General features: G+C 42.2%; 1 protein-coding gene across 1 annotated transcript; it reads right to left on the bottom strand.

Annotated features, from left to right (window-relative positions):
• Positions 1-293: 293 nt before the first annotated feature.
• Positions 294-11,618, bottom strand: LOC133921302 (mediator of RNA polymerase II transcription subunit 23-like). The gene is made up of 21 exons (XM_062366114.1): positions 11,328-11,618; positions 11,202-11,245; positions 10,794-10,893; positions 9,743-10,708; positions 8,581-8,818; positions 8,092-8,309; positions 7,309-7,522; positions 6,700-6,986; positions 6,204-6,287; positions 5,921-6,015; positions 5,469-5,631; positions 5,143-5,388; positions 4,651-4,818; positions 4,463-4,576; positions 4,202-4,327; positions 3,625-3,770; positions 2,836-3,079; positions 2,011-2,767; positions 1,729-1,910; positions 1,134-1,237; positions 294-985 (listed from the first exon to the last, which is right to left on the bottom strand). Exons 1-21 carry the CDS (start codon positions 11,466-11,468, stop codon positions 784-786), a joined length of 4,839 nt encoding a protein of 1,612 aa, XP_062222098.1. The 5' UTR covers positions 11,469-11,618; the 3' UTR covers positions 294-783.
• Between the last annotated feature and the right edge of the window lie 15,851 nt (positions 11,619-27,469).

The following is a 27,469-nucleotide window of genomic DNA, read 5'->3' as shown; positions in this document are numbered from 1 at the left end:
ACTTGTAATTACACAAACTGGTCAATTACTGTCAGTGAATCAAGCGAGTACCAGAATTATTTGAGAACCTGGCCAAATTTAGTGCGATATTTTAAATACAATTTAGATGTCAATTCCATCACAGGACTGAGGGAGCAACAAAATTTAAGAAAGTGCGAAGAGAAATGAAACAAAGACACTTCGCTGTCGACCTGAAAACGACCAATGATCTTGAGAACAAATTAGGAGTCGCCTACTCGCCTTAGGTAAGCCGTTGTCGATTCTTTGTGATAAGATGCGCACGGTTCATATGGTACAGTATCAACTGGTGATGCTCACTCCTCTGACAAACTTTCCAGTTTTCCACACTTGCGACACCGCTCCAAACAGTATATGGGCGGTGACAATCGACCGACCGGCACATCTTCCATAGGATCGCGACAGTGTCGATTGCCGCTCACTCTCTGGTACGAAAAAATACAAGGGTTGCATGGTTAGAGGCAACCAATATGCTTTGCCTGGAGCATCGTGTTATGCTGTACTTATGCATGTCCTAGTGTACCTTTAAGCGGTTACTTACAACATTGCTACCTAAAGGATGACAACTGACAACATCGGTTCAGTGAAAAATATGTCCCTGATCATTACGGAAAAATATAGATTCCGGCCAGATTGAGGATACAAGTTACAACTACAGCAATTCTTCTGATCCTATAGCATACAAACGTTCGGACCTCTGCAGTGAAAGTGTGAAATCCAAGGCAGTTGCATCTTGCATCATCCATGCACCTATAAGTTGTAACATTAGGATGGGTTTTGCACTAGCTTTGGATGCGTCGCTGCATAAATTGAGGAGTTTGGATCCGTCTTCAGGTGGGAGAGAAGATGTTGCACGTCTGGCCTCAAAATTTCTATAACTTTCCCACATAATGTTAATATCTCAGGCTTGGGTTTGCTAGTGCTCTGAACGGGACCCCCTTGACCTTCGTACATCACTGCATGATGCCTATTTAGCAGCAGAACAGAGAACGAGTTCATATGAGATGGCATACAGAGATGAATGATCATATGCATTAACAATTTGAAACGGAATGAGAACAGACACAAAGTGGATGTCAGGAAAGTTCCTACGCGAAAGAAGAAAAGTATCTTACAGGAAGTCAATTATGTCTGTAATTTCTGATGCCACCACAGGAGTTGAGACCTGGGAGTTCTTACCAAATACATCCCCCAACACATTGAACAGCAAAGCCAAAGTCTGCAAATCCCAACAACGCAACTAATTAAGTAGAACAAGAAATAGATCATGGTTTATCATACAACAATATATTGATGTAGAGTTAAAAAGTAACGTTTTATGAAAAATGAGTTGAAACAAACAATCTTACAATCTAAAGGGAACGCATAATGTAATAATTTAAGTAAATTTGGGAAGTTCTTCACAGCTTGATCATGTCAAAGACACCACAAAGCAAAGCATATATGTTTTTTTAATATTTGTAAGTTATTAACAGAAAAAATGGAACAAGGTGGAACTCCAGAGATACTAAATGATGTAACACAATCTTGTTGTGTCTAATGACATTGCATTGCAGGTACAGCATATATTGATTCAATTCATAGAGACATTGACACACTGCCATACAAAGTTGTTGTCCTTAGATCGAGACCAATTCCAAGCTCATAACGTAAATCTAAAGCACATGATTTTTTTTTTTTGAGTAACTACAAAGAGAAAACCGAGCATACCTTCATGAACAAAGGTCGAGCAAAGGCTAGACGAGGTAGTAAGGGGCCCAATATGCGGAAGGCGATTCTTAACATGGCAACTGAATTGACTGGACGAAGGTGTTTGATGACAGTATGGGTAGAATCCAGCCATTCTTGTGGTAGATTGCTAAAAAACGAGTGAAGAAGGGCGACAATGTTACCTGCATCCAAAAAAGAACATACAATTAATAAGTGTGGCACTAACATATTAAGTTAGCTCTGAGCTCATTCCACCCAATAAATTACAGTAAAATGTTCTACCTATGGCTGTTGATGTATTGTCTTGAGAAGCCCATGTAGGATCCAGCAGTGCATAGCCAACAGCAGAATCAAGCTCTTTAACAGGCCTGGAACTATCGGAGAGCCACCAGCAATCTTTTATGACGCGTGCTGCTTCTGAGTATAGTTGCATGTGGAATTCTGGTGGAAGTTGTGCCAGCAAAAGACCACATGCTTGAATCATCAAAACTGACAGTTGTTGGGAAGAGTAGCCACTCCTAGAAACAAAGTTAGTGGCATTGATTCCACTTGCAGTGTTGTTTGCTTGGTTGGGACCTGCCGATTCAGCACCCCCACCTGAAGGAGAAGTTGGCAGTCCAGAATTCTGCCCCAAACCACCTGACATTCCTTGGCCACTATTTGACTGTATAAGCATTGCTTGTACATGTGCTATTATTTGAACCAGAGAGGACACTATTTGAGAAGCAGGCACAGGAAGTGAGAGAATTTCAATAGCTGCTGTTTCCAAAACAAGCTGTGTATACGACCCAGGATCTTGATTCTGATAAAATGCCCTCTGACCATCGGTGTTACTGATTCCACCAGCTTGTGAAGATGCATGATGCCTGTTGAAAGTTGTGCGTGCTGTGTCTGCTGGGTTTGATTTGGATTTGCTACTCAAAGGAGGTATAACATTATCAACCAGGCCTAGCAAAAGGTTGGCATAGTATTCCGGTGGTGGACAAACGGAAGCATTTGAGGACCCTAAGTATTTAGCAAAGGATCCCGAGAAGGGAGTCTGTAAAAGCTCACTGTTAGCAGGCATTAGGTAGAAAGAGTTCCAACTAAAAGAGTAAATAGATTTACCTTAGTGCTAACACCCAGCACGTTGAGTATCCTAACAATTAGCTTGCTTGGAAGATGACCATAGAAATATGCAAGAATATCACGCACAAATGTAAATCTTAGCGGGTGGAAGGCAAGCAAGGAAGAATAAAATGCAAGAACTCTGTCTGCAATATCCGTAGCATCATTCTCAATAAGCCTATAAATAATTAGTGGGATGACAGGAAGCAAACGTGCAGCAATGTCATCGAAGAAGGGCGGATAGCTGCGTTAACACAACAAATAGAGTAAATCAAGATTCTACAACCACCATCGAAACCAAAGTAGTGAAATGACACTAGGTTAAAACCAAAGTCAAATATCTCTAAACTAACATGATATGCTATCCTGAAAGCTTGAGTAGGCACACAATGTAAGGCTAGGAGTTCAGGCAAGTATTTCATAAAGAAAAGAACAAGCATAAAAAAAGTAGATAGACAGTCCTATGCTAAAGTAGGACAGAATCTGATGTAGCAATAATATGCATATAAGAAGAAAACCATTGCATTCAAGTCTGTTTGGTAATAAGTCAAAAGCTAATAGCAGCCCTATAATTTGGAATAGGGACAACACATAATAACAAAATTAACCCTTGCAATAGCTCTATTCAACAGAACACGCCATATTTTTTAGTGGCACTTATGTGTACAATGAACACGTTATATAGATATCAAACATGAGATATATAGTTGCATAAAATTTGAATATAACAGAATTTATCAATGTTGAAAAAACTTTTAGCAAGTAAATCGGTTAAAAGATTGCAATTACCGGTCCTTCCATGAAAGATGGTTACCAAGAGCTTTCTGGAGCTCAACTCTTTTGGGAGGTTGATTTTTTAGCCAATGTTCTGGAGAACGAGAATTACAGAACGCCTTGACTCTTTGCTGAAGTTCCGGCTTTTCAAGCAGACTTATCTGTCATGTTAAATTGGTAATCCAAGCAATTCTAAGTCTGTGCATGCACAGCTGAAGCAACCAGTGATATATTAAATTAATAAATTTACTAGAGTAAATCCATTTTAGTCACAGAAAAGTAATACAGAATCTAGTCACTAACAGTACAAAACTGGAAACCAACCAGCTCAAGCACTAGTCAATAGTCAAATGAAAGGCATACTGGTGCAGTCGTAGCTATACCACTCTTGACAATCTCAGTTAGTCACACTATAGATATCCACTTGCACTACATCCGAAAGCTGTAAATAGAATCTAACTAGCAGCTTTTAAAGTGTGACCAAGAATAGTTGTTAAACTGGTTGCTAGTAGAATGTTTACAGCTGGTTATGATGCAACATGATTTTATAAATATAGAAAGCAAACTTGAGAAAAAATTCGAGAGGCTTTACCACAAGGCGTAAAGCATAAGGATCATCATCCCTGTCAATAAGAGCTAGTAGTAGAATGTCCAGTGGAAGAAGCTCATGTGTCCATATAAAGAAAGAAAGATGTGTAATTGCTTTGGATAGTAAGTCCTGCATAAAAATAAATGATAAGAAAATTTTACACGGTAGCTTCTGAATATAGGAGCCCACATAAACAAAAGCCAAAGAGAGGGTTTCATACACCAGTAAGACGAATAAAGCAGCTCTTTTTCTTAGTAAGCAAACCTGTGCTAGACGCCCTCTTTGCATCTCAAGCTGGATATGATGTAGAAGAACATCAACCATTCTATAGATATTTACTGTAACTTCTTCAGGTGAAAACTCTCTTAAGACACGGGCCTGCATCAAGATCACAGATAAACAATATAGAGAAAGATCGACACTCATATCAACACCATAATTAAAAAGCATACAAGATTTGCATGGTTGATCTCAAGATGTCCATTCATCAGTATCCAGGCACCAGCGCAAAGAAATTCACGATGCTTCTCGAAACTGTGGTTCAAATAGGTCATGACATAGTTTGGCTCAGCAGATGGTGAGAGCAGCTGATTACATTGATTAATAACAATTGTTTCTTCCTGAAACAAAGGCAAATTGTCAATACAAAAGGTAAAGAATGATGGTGAGAGCAGATGTTGTAAAGAATGATGCACCCTGGTCCAACCATTCATCTGAGTACACATAAATTTAGCATTCTAAGTGCAATAGTAAATAAGAAACTTTAGCATTCTCCATCAAAAGGCTACATATAAATAAGTACACATAAATTCCCCAATCCTTGGCGTATATCAACCATAAATTCCCCAATCTGTTAATCAGCAAATATAGGTGGAATGCATAAAAGAGTTGAAGAAAACATAAAGATGGGAAAACACCCAGCCCAAAAGATAAGAAAATGGTACCTGCTGCCATGCTTGGATAGCTTGGCCTCTCTTATCCATTCTCCCCATTAAAAAATCACGAATAAGGGGAGGGAAATAACGTAGAGTCTTTTCTGACCAGGTATGCTGACTGCTTGCCATAATTTGCTCCAACAATGGTTGAAGATAAATCATGTGTTCAACCTCAGCAATTCCACGTGTCTTGATGGTGATAGCAAGACTTATTATTGTTATGCGGTTAAGAGTTTCAGTAAACTCAGTTGGCCCCTACATTAAATGCATGTAGAAGTTCATTTACTATGAGCTGGTGACAGTCAAAATTTGAAAGAGAAACAAGTAATCATTACCTTTAGTTCTTTTTTGACAAAAAAGAAGTCTTTCAGTGAGAGAATCAAATTCATGCACAGATTTTCAGCTAATCTAAAAAGGCGATGCTCTCCACGTATGCCCTTAATCGTTGATATTATTTTTGTGACATCATACATCAATGCCTTGCTTTTTCCATGATATCTGAACAACACATTGGCGTACAGACAAAATATGTATAATAAATAATCATTAAAAAGAAGAAAATATTGGAATTTTTCAACCCCCACCCATTCTCCCTCCCCATAGAAGGATGACTCAGGACTGTGTATAATCAGCTTACAACTTCAAAACTTGGGAAGATAAAAGGAGAAAGAAAAGTAATAAGGAGTCAGAGGAGGGCTGGGGGTCCGATCATTGGATATGATTGATAAATTAAGTTTCCTTTTAGATAAAAAGGGAAGAAACTAGAGAGTAAATTACTTAAAATTACCTATACAAAGGAAGTAGTCTGTAATTCAGTATCTCAAATAGGAGCAAAGAGACACCAGATTTGTTCAGAATATATTGAGATCTTTGGGTTAATGTCTGCAAAGTTCAATAAATAGTGGGAAGACATCAGAATTTTCATTACTATGTTCTGTATGTAATTTTGAACATGAAACTTTAATACTACAGAAGGTCAGAAACCAGACCAAAAGAATGTTTCACAAGGTGGCATAATTCCATAACCACTGCATCAAGAACATAGATCACCACAGGAGACAAGAATTTACCGTAAAATGGGGACGAAACAATGAATGAGGCGTTATAAGCAGTAATCTCACATAGGTTTCCACCACAGCAATGCTAGGGACAGTCTATAAAAAAACAGAGGGAAGAATGAAAAACAGATGAATATTTGCAATGTGACAAAACTACATGTTGTGCATACTTCTTGAGAAATATATTTTCGTGAAGACTAAAGATGATTTCATGAAGAGGATATAAATTACTTCACATACTGTTAGAAAACCTATGACATTTTAGATATGCATAACTTGTTAGCTAAATTGTTTAAAATGGTACGTTGATGCCTATATTGCAATCATATTAAAACCATTCCCAGAAGGAAACTATTTGAACTGGTTGTAAATATTGAATCAGGTGCATGCTACTTAGATCCACATGAGCACTTGCAAGAAAAATAAAAAGGGTAGGCGTAGGTAAAAAACAGATAAACAGAAGGAATCAACTTAGGTCTTAGCAGCAGGTCATGTTTGGTGTTTTTACCTGGCCAAGGAATATGGTCTCTTCAAGCTGGAAAGCAAGCTTCAGACAAAGATTGATAGATAACCCAGAAAGCAATGACATCGAAAGAGGGTAAGTTTCACGCATCATCATAATTCTTTCATTTGGCTGCATATTAGGCCCCTGAATTAAGTCTGCCATTCCAGCTGATGTAAACCAGTTCATGACTGCTTCACAAGCTGGTTGTACCATAGTGAATGAAAGAACCCAGAACATGCCCGTTGCTCGTTCATCCAAGTTCGTAAAGTCTATCATTCTCTCTCCTGAGGCTATTGTTTCAAGGGAGAAATGATAATTTTAAATTACCCATAGGTACATATAAGAATGCAAAGTTTAATCATGGTCTGAAGCCATAAATCTCACTCCAGAAAAATGCAAGTGCAACATGAACTCTGAATTGTAGTATTATACTATGTAATGTATCGAGCATGAATTTCGCTCCTTTAAAAAAAAGAGCAAGTTTTTTTTTCTGCAATTAATCAAGTTACATATTGCCTATCTACAACATCAAATTTCCTTCCATGAATTCTAGATCTACCGGATAGCGTTATATACCAAAAACATAATGGCACTTCCAGAGTAAACAATTACCTTTTGTCATCTGTTTCCACCACTCATCTATTTGTTTTCCTTTCTGAAGCTGATCACTGTTCAAATGCTCTCTAATTGAGGTGTTGAAAGACCAAATGCGCAAAGTTTGACTGCTACTAATAAAATCGAGAAGAATATTTTGAGGCCCGATATTACTGGGATCAAGACTCTTGTCTTCTTTGTGGAATGAAATTATCTTCCTCGTGGTTTCAACCTGATAACACAAGAAATAGCCAGAACGACTTTATACAGTTGACATAAAAATACTACCAAAAACTTATGCATGCTTTAAAATTTTAATAGCTCCCAGATGTGAGGTTAGTTTATCTGATTTTGACAAGCACTACTACATTACTATTAGTTACTCCCTCCATTCTTTTTTACTTGTGGTTTTGGACATCAACACGGTCTCCAATACATACTTTTGACAATTATTTTACTAAACATCTGTTAGTAAAAGTTATTGAAGAAATAATGATTTGAAAGTATTTTTCATGGCAAACCTGCTAATATCATTTTTCATGTGACAAATATTTATACTTTTGTGTATATTAGGCGTCAAAGTTTTAGAGTTTGACTGTCCACATTCTAAATCGACATCTACTTGAGAACACACATTCTTAAACGGCATCTACTTGAGAAGTATTAAGGTTCCGAACAATTTGAGCATAGAGCAAAGCTCCTTGAATGTTTCATGGGGGAATCATCAGCTAATCAATTGCATTGACTGAACGACTTGCAAAAGAATAAAAATTTACAAATAGTCGTACAAATATACACCACCTTCCTTGGGTCTGAACTAAGAGTGTTCATCACGATCTCAATGCGGATAATCTGTGCAAGCAACCAGGTGATATGATTACTGCGTAGAATCTGTTGGTCACTATTTGTTACTCGAGAAGCAAGCTTGTCCACAAAATCAAGGAAGTCGATACATCCACTTTTCATTAGGAAGAAGAAAATGTCAGCAAACAAAAGCCAATCTTGCCAGCACTGAGTCTCTGCAAAAGCATCAAAGCTTTAATGAGTATAGGCAGCAGACGGTAGAAAACAACTTCAACTTTTTGCGAGCAGCCTAACAACTTCCTTATTCCTCACCGTACATTTCTGTATGTTCTTTGAAAAAAACTGTGTGGCATAAACGAATATTTGGTGAAAGGGTGTACCCATGGAACATTTTGGTGAGGTGAAAGGGGTGTACCCATGGATGGAACATGTGAATCCTACCATCTCTACGCTGAATAGACAAATGGTGAAGCTTCAAATGCTAACCTGAGTTAGTGAGCCTCAATAGTTCAATTGCCCTGTCGGCAACTGCCTCACCAATCATATCAGGTGAGAAAACAGCTCCAGGAGTTGATGATTGTTGAGGATGTGATCTGTAACAAGGGGCAACAAGAAGAACACGTCTCCACCAGTCTGGTGATGGGGTTGTACGGAGAGCATGCCTCAAGCAACGCAGAGCACGTTCCCAGTCTAAACCACCCTTAGGAATGGAGTTCGCAAGATCCTAAACAGTAAACTAATATCAGTTTTGATATCCCACCAAGAACAGTAGTCAAAACAAATGAACTTAGAATCCACTTCTAGCTAACAGCTGTGAATAGTTTTCATTTCACTTCTTTCATTCAAATTATTATTGCTCTTTCTATATTACTGAGATCCCTCGTGATGATGACTATTGCCTCCATAGCATGCAATGTGCCCTTAAACTAGTAAACAATATCAAAGAGATTGCCCTGTTTGTTCTTATGCACAAGTCCTTTTGCAGTTTGTGCACTTGAATTGCTCTAATTTTGACACCAATATAGGTATCTAAATTCTAAAATGACCCATTAGAATGACATTAGCAGACTTATCTCCAAAATACTTCCATAAGGTCATATTACGAAAAAACAATCCATGGTCAAAGTTGCATACAGTCGACCATGAGAAGTAAATAAAGACTCATAATCCGTGCATGCAAAACATAGGGCGTATAATTTTCAAACATCTTGCAAAATATAATGTGCTTGTTGATTTAACAATGATTTTCACAATTTACCATTGTCTACTTCCCTAACTAGACTCCCTTGTTTTAACAATGATTTAACATTGTCTATTTATCCACGATCAAGATCATCCACACGAATTACTCCCTTGTTTTTTTAAGGCATTTATGAGAAGGATATTTTAGTCATTTTACTCAATGTTTTCTCTTTCAATCTTATAACCTTAAAAATATTGTGCCCCAATCAAGTTTTTTTAATATAAATTTATGAACAGGGTATTTACGAACAGGGAGCAGTGGATAATGTTTACCATTAAAATCATATGCACAGGAGTTTTCATTCCATGTACATTAAATGACAAAATACGCAGACACAAGTATGGGAAAAATGTATGACAAACATAAATGGGGAGAGACCGCTAATTAAAGAAAGGATGGTATCACCTCTCCATGCAGTGGCTCTCCCAACACACTAGGGTAAGTAATGGGAGAATAACGCAAATTAGTAACAGATTCACCGGCTATGCTTGGGTAGGATTGTGACAAGAAGCGATGAGTTGCAAATGTTGGGCAATGAAGGTGTTGATCCAACATTTGCATGTGCATACACACCATGTCCCTCCTCCTATGGATCTCCATAATAATACTAACTAGTGCTTCATCATCAGGAATGTTTTCGAGAAACTGCAAGTTGCTGCGAACAAGCTCGTAGAATGGAACACGGCATTTCTCTTCATTAACTAAAATCCATACCACGTCCAAGCATAGATGCATCCATTCATGCAAAGGTTTTTCAAGCCTCCAAGTTTGCATCGCATCAGCAGCATCCACGTCATGTGGCCTCTGGTCCCAATTAACCAGCCAATTAACCATATGCTGGAATATCACAGCATGGGTAGCTGGCTTCAAATTGGATTCCAGCCCAGCTAGAATAGTCCTACAGGATAGATGATGCATGTAGCTAATTTCTGCTCCCCTGCGGGACTGGTCACCTCTTGCTGCTGTACCAAGCTGCCCAGGGCTGGAGAATTCAGCTGCCTTAATTGGTGACACATTTGCACCTACAGGTTGGTCAATACCAGATTGAGTAGGAGATCCTATGGTGTTCATTACTGGCAAAGGCGATGCCGGATTCGAAGGGTGAAAGTTTGGAGCATTTGGCACTGCAATAGCTGACGAAGGTGTTACAGGACCACCACCAGTCACAGAACCTCCTTGCCCCGTCGGCGCCTCCACAGAGGAAACAGCATTAAGCAGAGATGGAAGGAGGCTGTCCCATCTAAGGTGGCCTCGAGCACACAGGCACCGTGTAGCAAAGAGCAAGAACTCAGATTGTGGTGCGTGGCTACTGCACTGCAGCACAAAGGAGATGAGAACTGATTCCGTGACTGCCTGCAACTGCTCCTGGTCCTAAAGGAAAATGTAAATTAAATAGTTAATTTCTTCTGTACTCCTCCAGTGACGAACAAGAATACTGCGTAATTCTTGTGCTTACTGGGAACTGCATGCGCAGCTGCTCATAATCTGAAATGAACTGCTCATCACAGGGAGGCAGATCTCTGTTCAGAGCAGTTACTCTCTTCTGCAGCTTGTTCCTGAATAATTCAATTTCGAAAGTGCATTACAGTTTTGAAAAAACTTACCAAATTCACGTGATCAGACATACAGGTATACAGCATATGCACGGACTGCAACGAACAAAATGCACAATTATCACAGTAACCTGAAGTACTTCCAGAATTTCAGCAGATATCGCAGTAAAACAAACGAAGCCACAGAAAAATAATATGGCCTAACGTATAAAGACGAACTTAAATAGGATACTACATGTTATACCCATGCAGTATAATTATCAGAAGGTTAAAACCAATTCGAAAAACTACACAAGGGGGGAGCAACTTACGAGGCCTCCCTCGATGGGTCATCAGCTCGCTGCTTCGAGTTCATCTGCAATCCACGCGCACCCAGGGTCAGTACTAGCAGCGCTAAGTGCACACGGTCGGAGATTGGGGCGGACAGAGGCACGCACGCCGAGGTGTAGGGTGAAGAGATCGGAGATTGCCGACCGCGCCGGGTGCTGGTGGAGCTGCATCTGCCGCTGCTGCGGCAGCACCGCCGAGGCCGAGATCGCTGGAGACAGCGGCTGCCTCTGCCCGTGCCCCCCGTCCATCTCCGCTGTCCCCTGCGCAGCGCTCTCGCCGCCGTCGAGCGATGCGGTAGTACGATTCAACCGACCAGAGAGGGGAAAGGGTTTATAGATTAGAGAGAGCAGACTTGTCACAAGTCACTTGTGCTTTCGCGTTGCCGTCCCGGAGGTATCATTCGATTGAGAGATAGAGCACTTAGGGTGCAAATCCTTTTTAGTTTAACAAATAATAATATTTTTAAAATTGGACCGTGCTATTTCGGAGCTTGCATGTACCATGCTCTAGTCCTATAGCATGCACATCTTTATTTTTAGTAAAAAGTTATTTAGACGGTTACTTATTTTTGTTTCTGGTCATTTGGCATATAAGTAGTGTAGAGAGTGAGAGTGAAGCGTGACTGTGTGAACATGAGTGATATTTTATTTTTCTCATATTCACAACATGTATAAAAGTAATTTTGTTAAAAAGTATATTTAAATTAGGTTGAATTCATAAAACAAGATAGATATCATGTGAACACAAAATCAGAGAATTTTGCTTCATGTCTTAAAAAAAAACCGAGCAATTTATGTAGAACAAAAAAGCATAACGATTAGGATATTTGGGGAGAATTTGTTACTTGTCTACAAGCAAATTCATAATTTAGAACCATGTGAAGGCAATTTAGATTAATTATTCAATAAAATCAAAGCAAATTGTTGTGTGAATTAGAAAAACTTTTGTTGTAAACTGAGACACCCTGAGATCCAAATTAGTTTAATTTGGAGGCACTACAATAATTCCTAAGCAAATAAATATTCGTTTAAAAGCAATTTGAATAATCTTCTAGGCCAATTGGTACAAACAAAAAGCATATCAATTAGGCATAATTCTGAATAGAAAGGATAAATTTTAAAAGGCAAATTCATGTTAATCTAAATGACAGTTGATGCATTTTCTAGGAAAATTAGGACAAATTGAAAAGCAAATCGGTAATGCCTAACAAGTAAGCAAAAATGTTCATCCAAAATGCAATATGAAGCATCTACATTCAAATTGATAGAAAATCAAGAGTAGCTATGGTGAGATCTTCCAACAAATGGTGCAAGCGATAGAGAGATTTGGAAGTGGACTTCAATAAATCGAGTTGTCTGAGTATTAAGTAAGGGGGCATTTTGGCTAATGGGTCTCGTGAGAAATGTGGCGATCGGTGGGGGATTTTTTTCCTAAACCTTGGCCCATCAAGCGACCAGCCTTTGACTTGCACGACCAGCGTAAGCCTTATGCGGTTAGCCTCTTTACCTAAACCTTGGCCCATCAAGCAACCAGCCTTTGACTTGCACGACCAGCGTAAGCCTTATGCGGTTAGCCTCTTTACGATATAATATAGTCCCACGACCTGCCCTTAGTGGTCGCGAGACGCCTATACCTAACATGTCTAATCATATTTATTGGTGTCTACTCATGTGTTTTTCTTCCCGAAGCATCTCCTCCAATGAACAAAGTCATGACCAGTACAGATGGGAAACGCCATGTCCCGTAGCATTAATTGCTATGGAGTGGAGTGTTGCCACCGACTTGCACTACGCGACGGATGGGACAGGATCTGCAGAATAACTGGGCAAGTGGATGATTTTGCCGTCGCTTAACACCAAATCAGAGGGTCAACAAGCTTGCCGCTGAGTCATCAAGACTCCAAGGTGCTGACGTACCACTTGGTACAAGGTTGGATCGCTATTTGATCTACTCTCTAGACAGCAATCACCTAGCAACACTCTCTCTAGACCTATAAGCACTAATCACTCACTAATCTTGTGCTCAATCACCTTGGATAATCACTTTAAGCACTTTGGTAGCTTTAATATCTTCTCAGGTGTACATGAACTTCTCTGGGCTCCAGCAGTACGCCACAGCTTTAAATGACAGAGTGGAGGGGTATTTATAGCCTCAAACCCACGCACTAGCCGTTAACTCAATGGCTCAGAAAAGTTGTTAACACTGGATGATTCGGTGAGAATAATAGTACTGATACTGGATCATCTGATGAGTACTCTCACAAACTAGCTGTTAGAACCCCACTCTAGCCTTTGTGAAAACTTGACACACCGGTGTATACTTCATCTCCATCCCGAACTATCCGGTGAGTTATCCTGAGCCATCCGAGCCTTTCCTTCTTCTCGGTGTAAATTGCTCTGGTGTAAGCATTCGATGCACATCACTTCATCACCGGACTATCCGGTGAGTTGACTTCAGCCAACCGAGCCAATGCAACCCTCTTTGGAAATAATGCTCTGGTATGCACAACCTTGATCACCGGACCATCCGATGTGTTGAACTTCGTTCTGCCTCTTTGCACTGTTCATTATCCGATGTGTGCAACACTTTGATCAACGGACCATCTGGTGCTTTGATCTTTAACTTCAATGGCTGCAGCCTTCTCTAGAAAAAATGCTCCGTGTGTGTATCTTCTCTAATCACCGGAGCTTCCGATGAGGTCTTTAGGCCTCCCTCTCATTTATCAAATATGCTCCGGTGAGTTCAACACCCAGAACACCAGACCATTCGGCGAGGTAAATCTTTCTGGGACTTCTCCAATTCAGTCCAACTTTGTCTCGGCTACGGTGGTTTTTTTATGTATTATATTCATAAGACCTACTAACATATATTCTTGACAATCATGTTAGTCTCATTGACTATATTATCATTAATCACCAAAATCACAATCATGGCCTAATGAGGTCATTTTCTCTACAATCTCCCTTTTTTTGATGATTGATGACAATACAATCAAAACATGTGACAAATAATAAATGATACCAGATGTAAAGATTATAAGTGAGCATAAAGTCTTACCACATTGCTTGGATGCATGTTTGTACAACTTAGTCCTCCTTTGTTGTGGCTCTTCATTTTTCTATTGCCACTATCTCCCTTGAACAACCTATGCAAGAGTTTCTCTTTTGTCAATCTAGGTATCTAGCATCTTTTCTTCTCCCCATTTGTCAACTTTGGCATTCCTAGATGTCTTTGCTTGCTACTATAATCTCCTCACATTGTTTATCTTGCTTTTTTCTTACTTTGGTCATCAGACTTTTCCCCCCTTTATCAGCAATATCTCAAAAAAAAGTTATAAACACATGTTGAACTCAAGGGAAAAATATTATAGCATATGAGAGAGAGCTTCACAAATCATGATCCAATAAAAGGATACCGATTATATGGATATCACTACAAATGAATGATACCGATTGTAGGCTATGAAAGCATATAGATCATAATTTATGAAATTTGTATAATATAGTATAAACTCCCCTTATATGTGTGCATATATATGATGAGAAAGAAATATATACACAACTAGACAATATATCAAGATAGAAAGTTTAAGATATATCATGTATGGAGGTAGCTTGAATAAATAAAAGATTTGACAATGATAACGATTGAAGCATTTAAGTATTGCATACCTTCAGGGACATGTTGATTGCTCTATGAGACTACAAAAGATGTCACTAGAAACACATATTAGTCTCAAAATTACAACCTATAGGATATACTCCCCCTAAATGTGTGCATACAGGTGTTGAATACTTGTGAGATATATATGCACCTGTTATTAATAACAATGGGGATTTATCATATAGATCGGATCATGGTATATAAAAGATACCAAATGTAAAAACTAGTGCTATGAAATAAACCTATAACTAATAAACTATGTAGGTTGCTCATAGGTTAGAAATAAACATAAGCAACCTACTATAGAGAACTTACACTAGGCATTGCAATAGATTGAAATAAGTATATGTAATCCTAGATAAGGCAAATGAGCTAGATGCAAAACAAACACATGAATATAATCTAGCTACAATTTACCTCTTTTACCTTTAGATGAGGATTTATGTATGCGATAATCATGATTTTCATCAATGTGTCCATCTTGTATACTTAACTTCTTTGCTTGAATCTTCACTTCATTTTGTAAGCCAAGCCTCCAAATCCCCAAGCTGACTTATGCTTCAAGTTTCTTTTTAACCCAAACCGATTGGAGTCCCTTCATGTTGTTGATGACTTCCTTAGGCACCCAAATGAGTTGGTTCCATATCCGGTCCTTTCTCCCAACTATGAACCACCTTGCTATTGTCCTTCTTCTTGAGCTTGTAGTGGTTGCTCTTGATCTTGATCTTGATCTTGTAGTTGAACTTGGTGTAGAAGTTGGAGAGGTTCACCATCTTCTTCTTCTCCTTGGTCTCCTCCTTCACTTGTTTGCATTGGAAGAACTTGTGACCTTCTTGATAGCATTTGAAGCATGTCACGGTGGATCTCTCCGCAAGCTTCTTCACCATGAAAGCACGGTTATCTTAAGGAGGTTGGACATATCCTTTGCCCTTTAAATTTGCCAAGTCCTTCTTGAGCTTATTCAATTCTTGTTTAAGCTCATCATTCTCTTTTGCAATGAAGTTGTTAGATGATTCTACAAAAATATTCTCGATGCATTTCTCATTGCAAAGGAGTGAGCTAGATAAATTAATTAAATCATTGTAAGAAGTAGAAGCATCTACCTTATGATTGTAATTAAATAGAGAGATAGATTGCTTTAAAGGGACCTTAGTTTGAGATTCAATGCACTCAAATTTAGCTTTAAACTCTTCATGCTCCTTGTTTAGCAAATTGAATTTGCAAAATAATTGTTCATAATTAGAAACAAAAGGTAGCATAAATGCCATTAAGTGTGTTGAATTTCTTAAGCTCTTTTGATTGTTTCTTAAGGACCCTTTTGTTGCTCATTAATCAAATGAAGGAGTTCATCATAGGAAAGAAAATCCTCATTAGATTCATCATCACTTACATCGCTATCCATACCTTTAGCCACAAGACACTTGTGAGATGACTTACACTATGACGACTTGTGTGCTGGTGACCCTGAGGAAGAGTTTCTCTTGGAGGAATGGATAGCGATACTCCAATTACTTGAGCTTGAATCTTTATCATCACCCATCCATCTTCCTTTGGTAACAAGTGCCTTGGCTCTTTCTCCTATCTCTCTCTTCTTGATCTTGGTCTTCTTTTCCTTCTTGATGTATCAATTGTATTGACCAATCTTCAATAAAGATAGGATGATCAACCTTAGCATTGATCCACTTCATGTCGGATGAGGAAAAAACTTCCACCCCCATGTTCATTGTTATCTCATGGGAGATGATCTTACCGAGCACTTGACTTGGAGTCTGTAGGATCGAATATGCGTAAAATATCCAATCAGAGGGGGTTGAATGATTGCAGAAACCAAATTCAAAGATTAACTCACCCAAATCGAAACTCGACTTAAACTCGGTATTCCACTCAAAAGAGATTGTACTTGCTCTAGTAAAAATGTTGTACAGAAAGATCTACTGGTCGGATTGCTCTCAAATTTGGTCAGCAAAAACTAGATTCAAATACAAAACTAATCCAACAAGTATCTAGTAAATCAGTTATGTGGATCAAAAGTTATTCCTGGTCGAAATAGACTGTATCAACTAGTATCGAGTAAATCAAAACTTAGTCGAGTTGACAAAAAGCTACTCGAGAACAAACCAAATTCACTCGAGATTTTCTCAGATCAAACACTAGATATTCTAGCAAGGTTTAGATGGATTAAACCAAAATGAAACTTCATATACACTTGAAATTAACTGAAAACCAAAACTAAACATGCAGAATATAGAACATAGAGAAAATTCCGAATCAACAACTCATCAACTTACGAAACTTGATTTTCATTGCATAGATGAGTTTACAAGATGTTTCTCCAAAGCATCCAACAAGGATTTCCACGAAATACCAAAACAACTCTCTTTCTCGAGTTTCTCTATCTCTCTGTTGTGTTGTGCTGCCCTGTTCTGTGCTCTATTGTACTCTACCCAATACAACAGACTTCTCTATTTATAGGGTAGCCACACGCACAAACGTTACCGAATCGAACTACAACTCCTTGTCATATTCAATATGGTCTTTATCCTCCTCTAATCACAAGAGCAAAAACAACTTCTACTAATTAATCTAATTAGCCAATAACTCTTACGTAATCATGCATGCACATCTCCCATGCACACATGCATATACGTAACCAACTTAGAGTCAATCTCCGACACTAACTATTGTCTCAAGTCCAGCCACCACACGACTCCCTTGTGTCTGCACTGACTTGAACACGAATTAGTCTTCACATCCTCTCACAATCAGATTGCCTCCTGCGTTCATCGCGAAGCCTTGTCTCCATATGTATTGTTCTCTCAGCTCGAACGTCCCGCATGACATCCTCGATCACCATGACCTCAGTTCCTCCTGAAGCTAGTCGTTGAACCTCAGTTTCTCCCTGAACTTAGGTCGTCGATCCGTCATCGACTGTAACACCCAAAAATTCAATATTTGCAATAATTTAAAATTTTGTTAGAAATTGATCAGGCGCTGCAACTTAGCTCAATAGGAAATTAATTTCTAAATTTAACTTGGCCTAGAAAAATTGTTTGATTGCATTCATGCCGTTATAGATGCCTTAAGGTTTTATTGGGTGGAAAAAGTTTGCAAATTTCGCTAGATTTCGCCGCTTTAATACCTCATTTTGAAATATGCTAAAAATTCTAATGGAAAAAGTTTTGGAAATTAAGAAATTGCGCTTGGGCCGAATTCTTTCTTCCGGCCCAGTTTTCCTTCCTCCCCTCCCTCCTTTCCCCTCCCGCGTGGGCCGGCCTCTCTCCCAGTGCCAGCCCAAGTCGGCCGAGTGCCCGCCGAGTCGACCACTCCAGCCGGCCCGTCGCCCCCGCTCTCTTTGCCACGTGGGACCCACCGAGCCGCGAGTCGAGCCACCGCCTGATCGGCTCCCCTTCTCACACCTCCGTCCGCCTGCCTGCCTGATTAACGCCGCCGCCGCCGCCGTTTCAATTGGATCCGCCCCGCTCATCTCTCCGCCCGAGCGCCAAACCGTCGCATGCGCATGCTCTTCCCCTCCTTTTCCCCCTCATCAATTTTGTGAAACGGCCGCCCGATGCCATTTCCGGCCGCACGGAGTAGCTCCGACATTGAAGGTTTGGCCGGCCATGCAGCTCCCTCTCTCTCCCTTCCCTTCTATAAAATCCGTGCCACCAAGTTCTCCATCCTTTCGAGCACCCCGTCCACCCTTCTCCTCTTTCTCTCCCGCACGGAATCGACCCCGACACCGGTCTTCTTCTCCGCCGCCGGTGAGAGCTCACCGCCACCCTTGTTCTTCTTGTCCGAGCCCTCTTTTGACCCTGGCTCTTGCTCTTGGGCGTCGCAGGGCCCTCGGTGAAGTCTCCCGACGTTCCTCGGCTTCTCCCCGTCACCGGAGCGCCACCGCACCGAGCTCCGAGGTCACCGACCGCCGTTCTTCGCCGCCGGCCACCCTTGGATCCTCTCCGCCGGTAAGAAGCCCTCCGTAAGACTCCCCTTCGCCTCCTCTATCTTTTGCGTCGTTCCCCGCTGAGGTCCATGCTCGTTTGCACCATTCCGGTGAAGGTCCGGCGATCCCCGCCGCCGACGGTTGCCGCTCGCGTGTGCCTATGCTGCCAGCCAAGCCCCCTTCAACCTCGGCCGCCTGATCAAGATCCAACGGCCCAGATTATTTGGTGCATACCCCTTTGAAATCCGGTGCACCGTAGGCATGGACCGGCCTTCCAGGCCGTGGTCCATGGTCCCGTAGACCTATTCCATACGATTTTGTTTCGAGAAATAAATCTGTTTCGCTTTATGACATCATAAATCCAATTTTCGGTATAAAAACAATTCGGATTTTTCTCTGATAATAAGAAAAATTGCAGAAACACCCCTGGAACTTCAAACGCTCACAACTTTTTACTCGTAGCTCCGATTTAGATGATCTTTGCGCTCATATTCTCGTAGCGATGTGTAGATTCTGTTTACAGGGTTTTTACCTAGTTTTAGGTCTATTTGGTGTACTATTATTATGTTTGATTGTGTGCTCGTGTAGACGATTCAGTCCAGGAGTTCGAAAACTTTCAGGAAGAAGATTTTGAAGGACCTGTGCATCACTTCGACGAAGGCAAGTGTCTTGACCATGTTGCAGACCCAGTTTTGTTAGTTGTAGATGTTTTATCCTGAAAATAACATCATGTTTATGCTTAGCCATGCTTTAGATGAACATGTAGCGTGTAGGTGATGAATCATGAGTTATGAACTAAAAGTTGATATAGGAAGTATGTCATGAAAACTACTTGGGGTTTTTGGCAAGAAAGGGCTACTTTTCCCAGCATGGTTGGTTGTTTGGAAATGTTTGGTAATCTACCCTTATGGGGTTATTGGCGGTCTTGCCCAGACCATTTTAAGGACCGGTTCGTGGAGCGACCATCCATGGCAAACAGAACAACCACGAGACCAATATGCTACCGCTTGGCCTATAATTAGATGTTCTCCCAGTGTTGTATGAGCCAATTGGATGTGTAGATAAGGAAGGGTTAATTCCCGATTCTACCCGCACAAGAGGAGGCTTCTGGGGTGGAGGGTTACTCTACTTATGTACGGCGGTGAAACCTCAGTGGGCAAGTACATACTGGGAGACTCTTTGAAAAAGCCTTGTAGTGATCTCTTGGCGCACACCCCGAAAGTGTGTAAGGTACCGGCAACAGAGAAGATCACGACTCGTGGGTAAAGTGTGCAAACTCTGCAGAGTGTCAAACTGAATATTTAGCCGTGCTCACGGTTATGAGCAGCATGGACCCTCACATGATTAGTCGGGTGGTTGTTTTTCTTGGATTGAGAATTGGGTTGAATTCTCGAAGGTTAAAGAAAATCTTTGGTACGTCTTTTCCTGTTTAAAATAAAATTTGTTTTTTCATAGTTCAGGGATAAAATCTGCTTTTATGCAAATGAAACCCTAGAGAATAGGAAGCCTTGATTCAAGCCACCATATCAAATTAAATTTTTGCCCCCACTTGTTGAGTATTGGAAATACTCACGCTTGCTGTTTCAGAAGGTGAAACTTTTGAAGAATTCCCTGAGGACAACTTCCCTGAAGATGATGCCGAGTTCTAGGCTTGTGGAACTCTCGGTCGGCTGCCTGTTGGCTTAGAGCTGCGCCGTTCTTTTTCCGCTATGGTGTATTTTTTTTAGACCCGTGTGTGGTCATTTTGTAATAACTAGCATTGTAATAAGAAGCACTGTGTCTGTTACGCACTAATGAAGTCGCTATATGTATGAATAAACTGATCCTGGTATACATATAGTTTACATCTGGTTTTGACCTTAAAACCGGGTGTGACAGAAGTGGTATCAGAGCCATGTTGACCGTAGGTCGCAAGCCTAGGTAGAAATGGTTGCATATTAAGGATTAATATATAAAAACTATATTTGCAAAATCTTCGTTTACCCTTGAGCTTCATTTTACTGCTTTATTGAAAATATTTTACTGATACTCTCTTGTTTCCAAACTGTAGATGGCCAGCATCAAGAAGACTGCCCTCAAGACCACCGGCGGCTATGTTCCTCCCCGTGCCCCGGCCACCTTTGCACCCAACGCCTCTGCTGGACCCAGCCGTGGAGTCATTATTCCTAAGAATGGAAGCAAGAAGCTGTATCATTCCAAGGGATTCGAAGCAGGGAAGGCCCCAATAATACTAGTGGAAATGTTGCAGCGTCTGGGGTACACCAAGGCGCCTGTCTACCACGGTCTTCATCAGACTCGTCTAGGACGTGAGGAGTGGACGATGGAGGTGTGCATCTACGGTTCTCCAGAAGGCGACGACAACTATGAGATCTTGGGCATCCACAAAGCAATGGCCGTCCGTGCAAGCTTCGAAGCAGGGATCCGAGATGCAGCAAGGCAAGCATTGGCTCGTGTCTGTGAGCACCACAGGAGCACTCTAAGGGGGACTTCCTACGACTACTTCCCTCGTCGGGAGCGTGGAAGCTGGGACATCAAGGTGAAGGCAACCACCCACGAGCATAGCGGTGTGGCTCGAGAGCAGGTGCTGCTGGCTACCACACTGCATGAGGACTTGGATGAAGCTTTGGACGAGCTTTAGGACACCTGCAAGCGCCTTCGTGATGCCGAAGCACAGATCAGGGAGCTGCAGAAGAGCATCAATGGGATGTCCAGCTCTTCTGACTCAGAGGACCAGTTTGTTCACTCGCCCTCTCCCAAGAGGCCGCGCCGCAGTGATCCTTCTAGCGAGGAGTCTTCGGAGGACGACGACCAGTCAACTGCCAAACCATCTGCCGGGTCGCAAGCTTAGGAGACCACCTGTAGCTAGTTTAATAAGTCGTCTAGATCGTTTGTGTTGTCTAGTCCTTGTGTGGTCGTGTCTGTTTTGTGATCAATGTTATGAGTTGGATCTTTGCGTAATTGTTGATGTAAGGTGGATGCTCTTTCTCCACGTTGCATCCCTAGGATCGCATGACCGTCATCTCTCTCCCCGAGCACGTGCTGTCACCCATCAGTGGGTGACTCCCCATTATGGAATAGGGTGCAACGCCTTATCAGCCCGACTGCGGGGTGTACTGGCTGGACAAGTTTCGACCAATCTTAGCCAAAAAGTATGATGCTCGACCAATCCCGAGGAGTTTCTATAGATCTATACCATAATGGTGCAGGTCACGAGAGACCACGAAAATTCATGGCCAGCTACTTCCTAACTTTCTCGATCGGTTCAACCTGGTCCTAAGTTATTAACCATCCAACATCTTGGCGGTCGAGCAAATCGGCCGACCACGCTGGTGCCTCGAGATACTGCCCGATCCACCACACAGATGCCCATGACCTGACCGAGTGTAAGGTTGTGTGCGGCATAATCGACAAGGAGCTTGGAGAGCATAAATCCAGGCACAACGTGGATGGTGAGGATGTGGCTGACCCCGATCAGTAGGCACTAGGGTACCAGTAGGCCGATCACATGGTCCACACATCTTTGAGGGCACCACGCCATATTCCTCAATCAGGGGATACAAGTTGATGGTCCGGAAAGTGTGGGTGACCATGCTGGGCCTAAGCCCGCGTCTAAAGTGGTCGGAGGTACCCCTTACCTTTAGTCAGGTAGACCACCCCACAAGTGTCAAGCGACCTAGTCACTACCCTATTGTGGTTGAACCTACCGTTCAGAACATCCTACTGGATCGCATGCTAATCGATGGAGGGAGCACCAACCTTCTCTTCACCGATGCGCTGGACGCCCTGTAAATCCCAGGGAGTGCATTGAAACTGTCTCCCCCTTCTTTGGGATTACCCCGGGCTCTTCGGCCAAGCACTTAGGGCATGTCACTTTCGACTTGCTAAGTAACTTGAGGACCAAAAAGGTCATGTTTGATGTGGCAGACTTCAAGACCGCTTATAACGCGATCCTGGAGCAACCAGCGATGCCCCAATTCATGGCCGTCACCCACTACTCATATTAGGTGATTAAGATCCTTGGTTTGATCGGGGCCATCACCATCTTTGGCAACGTAAAGACAACCCTGCATTGCAACAAGAGGAGCCTCGACATGGTCGAAGCTTACTCCCAGGTCGCAGTCAGAGAATGCTACGCCTAATCATAGCCCGGTGAAGGTTCGCGTCACTACTAGCCAAGGCGAGCGGCTCAAGGCAGTATGCCTTGATGACTCTTACTCAACCAGGACGGTCCAGATAGGGGCCGATTTGGACCCCAAATAGGAACTTACTCTTATCACTTTCCTCAAGGTGAACACGTACATCTTTTCATAGAGTTCATCTGATTTGCCTAGAGTCTCCCAGGGACGTGATTGAGCACAGGTTGTCCATGCAACTTGACACATGACTTGTCAAACAAAGAGCTCATTGGTTTATAGCCGACAGAAAGGAAGCACTTCGTAAAGAGATTGATAATCTCCTGAAAACAGGCTTCATCCGAGAAATACAGTACCCAGAGTGGCTGGCTAATCCAGTCATGGTTTGAAAACACAATGGTAAGTGGAGGATGTGCGTCGACTTCACTAACCTTAACAAGGCATGCTTGAAAGATCTCTTCCTTCTACCTCGGATCGACCAACTTGTTAACTCAACTACTGGCAGCGATCTTCTTAGCTATTTAGATGCTCGTTTGGGGTACGTCAGAGGATTAACTCCTGTCGCAGGGATCTTGAGGGACCCCTTTTTAGAGATTCGGCCGGGGGGATGATTCTGAATATGTTTGCCGTTGAAATAAATGGATATGAATGCGATGGCTGGTGGGGTGGAATGATCTAGTGGGGAATGAAGTAAATGTGCTGGGGGTTTAGATAGGTTCGGGCCGCAAGGAGGCGTAACACCCTACTCCTGTATGAATGCTATAAATGTCCTGAAAATGTCCCTCAAGGATGTTGCTGGTTACAAGAATGTCTGTCTATCCTAGAGCCTAGGGCTCCTTGTTCTTCGGTCTGTGTGTATCTGTTGGCTTTGGGGCCTCTTAGACTTCTCGATCTTCTCTACATCCTTAACTTCTTCAACCGTGCAGAGCTTGCCGGGCTTTTTCAGCTTGTGTGCTTGTAAGAGAGATTCAACCTTTCCCACTTGTTTTTGTTCGTGTTGCCGGCTGCTTTAAATACCCGCCGGCAGTAGCGTGCCCCGAATGGGAGGGCACGAGTTCCAAGGCACCATAAATGGAAAGGGCGTCATCATAGCCTCTATGCGAAGTGATCGGGGGTTAAAAACGCGCCCCGCGCCCAATCATCAGTCGTTATAATGGCACTGGCAACGGGCGCCGTGGAGAGGGCCCACCGGGCAGCCGCAGAGCGGCTCGGCGTGCCCGCCCTATCTTGTTCTCCTGCCAAAGATCGCGGTAGACGGAACACCTCGGTCCTTGCGACGTTATCCCAAGGCGCGCCGGATGGCATGGGATGGGACCCGTGCATTTAATGTCCCCACGCCCTTCTACCAGAATATGACAGGAACTGACACCGTGCGTGGCGGGAGCAGTTGGAGGTGACAGGCCACGCGCGCTCTTAAATGCGGCCTCGGGCCTTTCACCTGCTGACACCTCATCGCTGGACCCCTGTTTGGGCTACTGACAGAGGGGCTCCCTGGGTCGTCGGGGAACCGAGTGCTCGAGAGTCACTGTTCACCTCCCCGAGCACTCTCTCCCGAGAACGCCCTTCTTTGGTCCTCGGGGGACCGAGTGCTCGGGGGCTACTATTCACCTCCCCGAGCACTCTCTCCCGGGCATGTTTGTACGGATCCTCGGGGAACCGAGTGCTCAGGGGCTGCGGCTCGCAGCCCCGAGCACTCTCTCCCAGAACTTCCTTCAGTGGGCCCTCGAGGTACTCCGGTGCCCGGGGGGCTACTGCTCGCAGCCTCAGACACACCCCTCCCGGTACTTGGTTCTCCTGGTCGTCGGGGGACTTGGGTGTTCGGGGGTCACCGTTTACCTCCTCGAGCACTTTCTTCCCATCACTTATTCTTCACAGATCATCGGGGAACCTGGGTACTCGGGGACCACTGACGGTGGCCCCGAGCGCCCTCTCCCGGGACTTAGTCTTTTTTACCTTGCGGAGGTGACCCCGTGGGATGGCGCCACGTGGCGGATTGCTGGCCTGACCTCGGGATTCGGGGACCCCTGGTTCCTGATTCACCGACAGGGTACCACTAGATTAACATGTATAGGGAAGATGAGGAGAAGACTGCTTTTGTGACACCCTTTGGGGTCTTTTGTTATCTAAAAATATCTTTTAGTTTGAAAAGTGCCGGTGCCACTTACCAGTGTTGTATTCAGCTCATTCTTCGACCATAGCTCGATAGAAACATCGAGACGTATGTTGATGATATGTTTGTAAAGAGTAAAACCAGAAACCTAGTCGCGGACCTCCATGAAATGTTCGACAACCTTCTGGAGTACCACATAAAACTAAACCCTGAGAAGTGCACGTTTAGAGTCCTATTAGGGAAGTTGCTTGAGTTCCTCGTTTCCAATCGAGGGATAGAAGCAAACCCTGACAAGATTAGAGCCATTGACGGAATGAAATCTCTAACCATGCTAAAGGAAGTCTAAATACTAATAGGATGTGCTGCAGCTTTGAGCAGGTTCATCTCAAGGTTGGGAGAGAAGGGTTTGCCGCTCTTCAAGCTGCTGAAGAAGAGCGATCACTTTCGGTGGACTTCTGAAGTGGAAATGAACCTCCTAGATCTAGAAAGGTGCCTCTCCCCCTCATGTACTGACCGCACCTTGACCAGACGAGGAGCTCTTGCTCTATATTGCAGTTACCCCATAGGTCGCGAGTGCGATATTGATTGTTGAGCGAGAAGGTCTTTAGCGACTAGTATACTACATTAGTGATGTCCTACACGATGCTAAGGCTCGGTACCCACATGCTTAGAAGTTGTTATACGCCATTCTAATGGCCTCTCACAAGCTTATACACTACTTCCAGACACACAAAATCAGGGTAATCTTCTCACTCCTAATTAGAGAAATTCTCCATACTCGCACCTATTGCTGGAGATCTTCTCGCAATGATGGCTAACCAAATCCAACTGAAGCAAACTATTGCTAAAGGACTCAATAACATCAGTCAACCTCTTGGTACAGAAAATGTTGACCAAGACCCCAAAAACACCAAGAAGAGGAATTCTAGACTCAGTTAATGCCATAGGGCTAGTTACAAGAGATAAAAGCTAGAAGACCAACATTCTATGCAGAATGAAGCCCCATCATCTACCTCAAACCAAGCAAATCTAGTTTTCTGTAGCCAAAATTGTGAAAACCTGCGACAGAAAGGAATTCTAAAGACACTAGACCCCAGCAGGATCTGCTATAACTGTAAGCAGCTCGAGCAATTTCATAGCAAGTTGTCCAGTAGAGACTCAATCCAACACCCAAAGGCACACAAAAACTCTGCTTTAATTGCAAGGATTCATGCCACTTTGCAAGAATTGTCCCCTGAAGTAACTGACTGTTGCGTCAGTCTACATCATCAAAGTATCACATCAACAATCAGAACTACTGTGGAAGATAATGTAGACCTTTGGAAAAGATAACCATAATCGGAAACCCAGAAATCAATGGATATTAGTCATAATGGATGCTCCAACTAGTTCAACTTGAGATGTTGTTTAGCTTACCTTGGAGTTGTTCTTTTGTTCACCCTTTGGAGAGTATCTTCAGTCATGGAAACTCCGATAGCTGTGAAAGTCTTTTGAGATCGGTGTATTCAGAATAAGTATCAGATATCTTTCGGACACCCTTATGTCAGAATCCATTTAAGTGGGGTAGTGTTTTTAGCAAAACCTACGCCCTGGAAAGAAAGAACAAGTTACAATCTTATAGTTAAGTGTTTTACATTCAATAAGGCGATACAGCCTAGAAAAATTGGAAGTTTACCTCAGTAGCCCCATGAAGGATTGAAGAAAAATCTTGACATCAATAGGCTAACACCCAAACTCACAGAAGTTTGAAAGTTTTCTCCTAAAAGAAAATACTTATAGTATGGAGATGAGCATAACCGGAATTACTCCTGGATGAAACTGGATGAACGACCCGATAGCCAGAAGACCCTATCGGATAACCATGAAGGAATCTACCTGTGTAGTATCACAAATTAACTAAGAAGTCAATCAACAGTCTTGGACTGAGAAATTTCAAAGGCTTAAACTATGGTTTGGAGAAACATCAGTTTAGTGAGAACTGCAACCAAATCTCAATAGAGGATAAAGTGATAATCCATGAATGGACAAATGACTATAGTGTCTCATACTCTATGAGACCATCCGTAGTCAAAACCTTTTTAAGTGGGGTAGTCTCACATTGACTTGGAAACCATATCATTTAAGGATACAAACATAAGTATGCATTGGAATCAAGGATGATTACCATGCAAGTACTGGTAAACCACCACTGTTTGGTAGAGATTATGAAATTAGAACCCAAGAATTATTGATATGTCTAAGTATTAAAGGAAAAATCATCGACATAGTCTCTGTGGATGCCAAACAACCCATAGATAATCAAAGTTATCAGTGGGATTATAGATGATAATATTGGTATTCTGGAGAGAATAACACCTAAAGTTGGATGATCCCAGGACTAATCACTGGACTAAAGTTGATTAT

Source organism: Phragmites australis, chromosome 6, assembly GCF_958298935.1.
Source record: "Phragmites australis chromosome 6, lpPhrAust1.1, whole genome shotgun sequence".
Taxonomy (NCBI): domain Eukaryota; kingdom Viridiplantae; phylum Streptophyta; class Magnoliopsida; order Poales; family Poaceae; genus Phragmites; species Phragmites australis.
The sequence above is the reverse complement of the archived record's forward strand: the minus strand, read 5'-3'. Positions and strand labels throughout refer to the sequence as shown.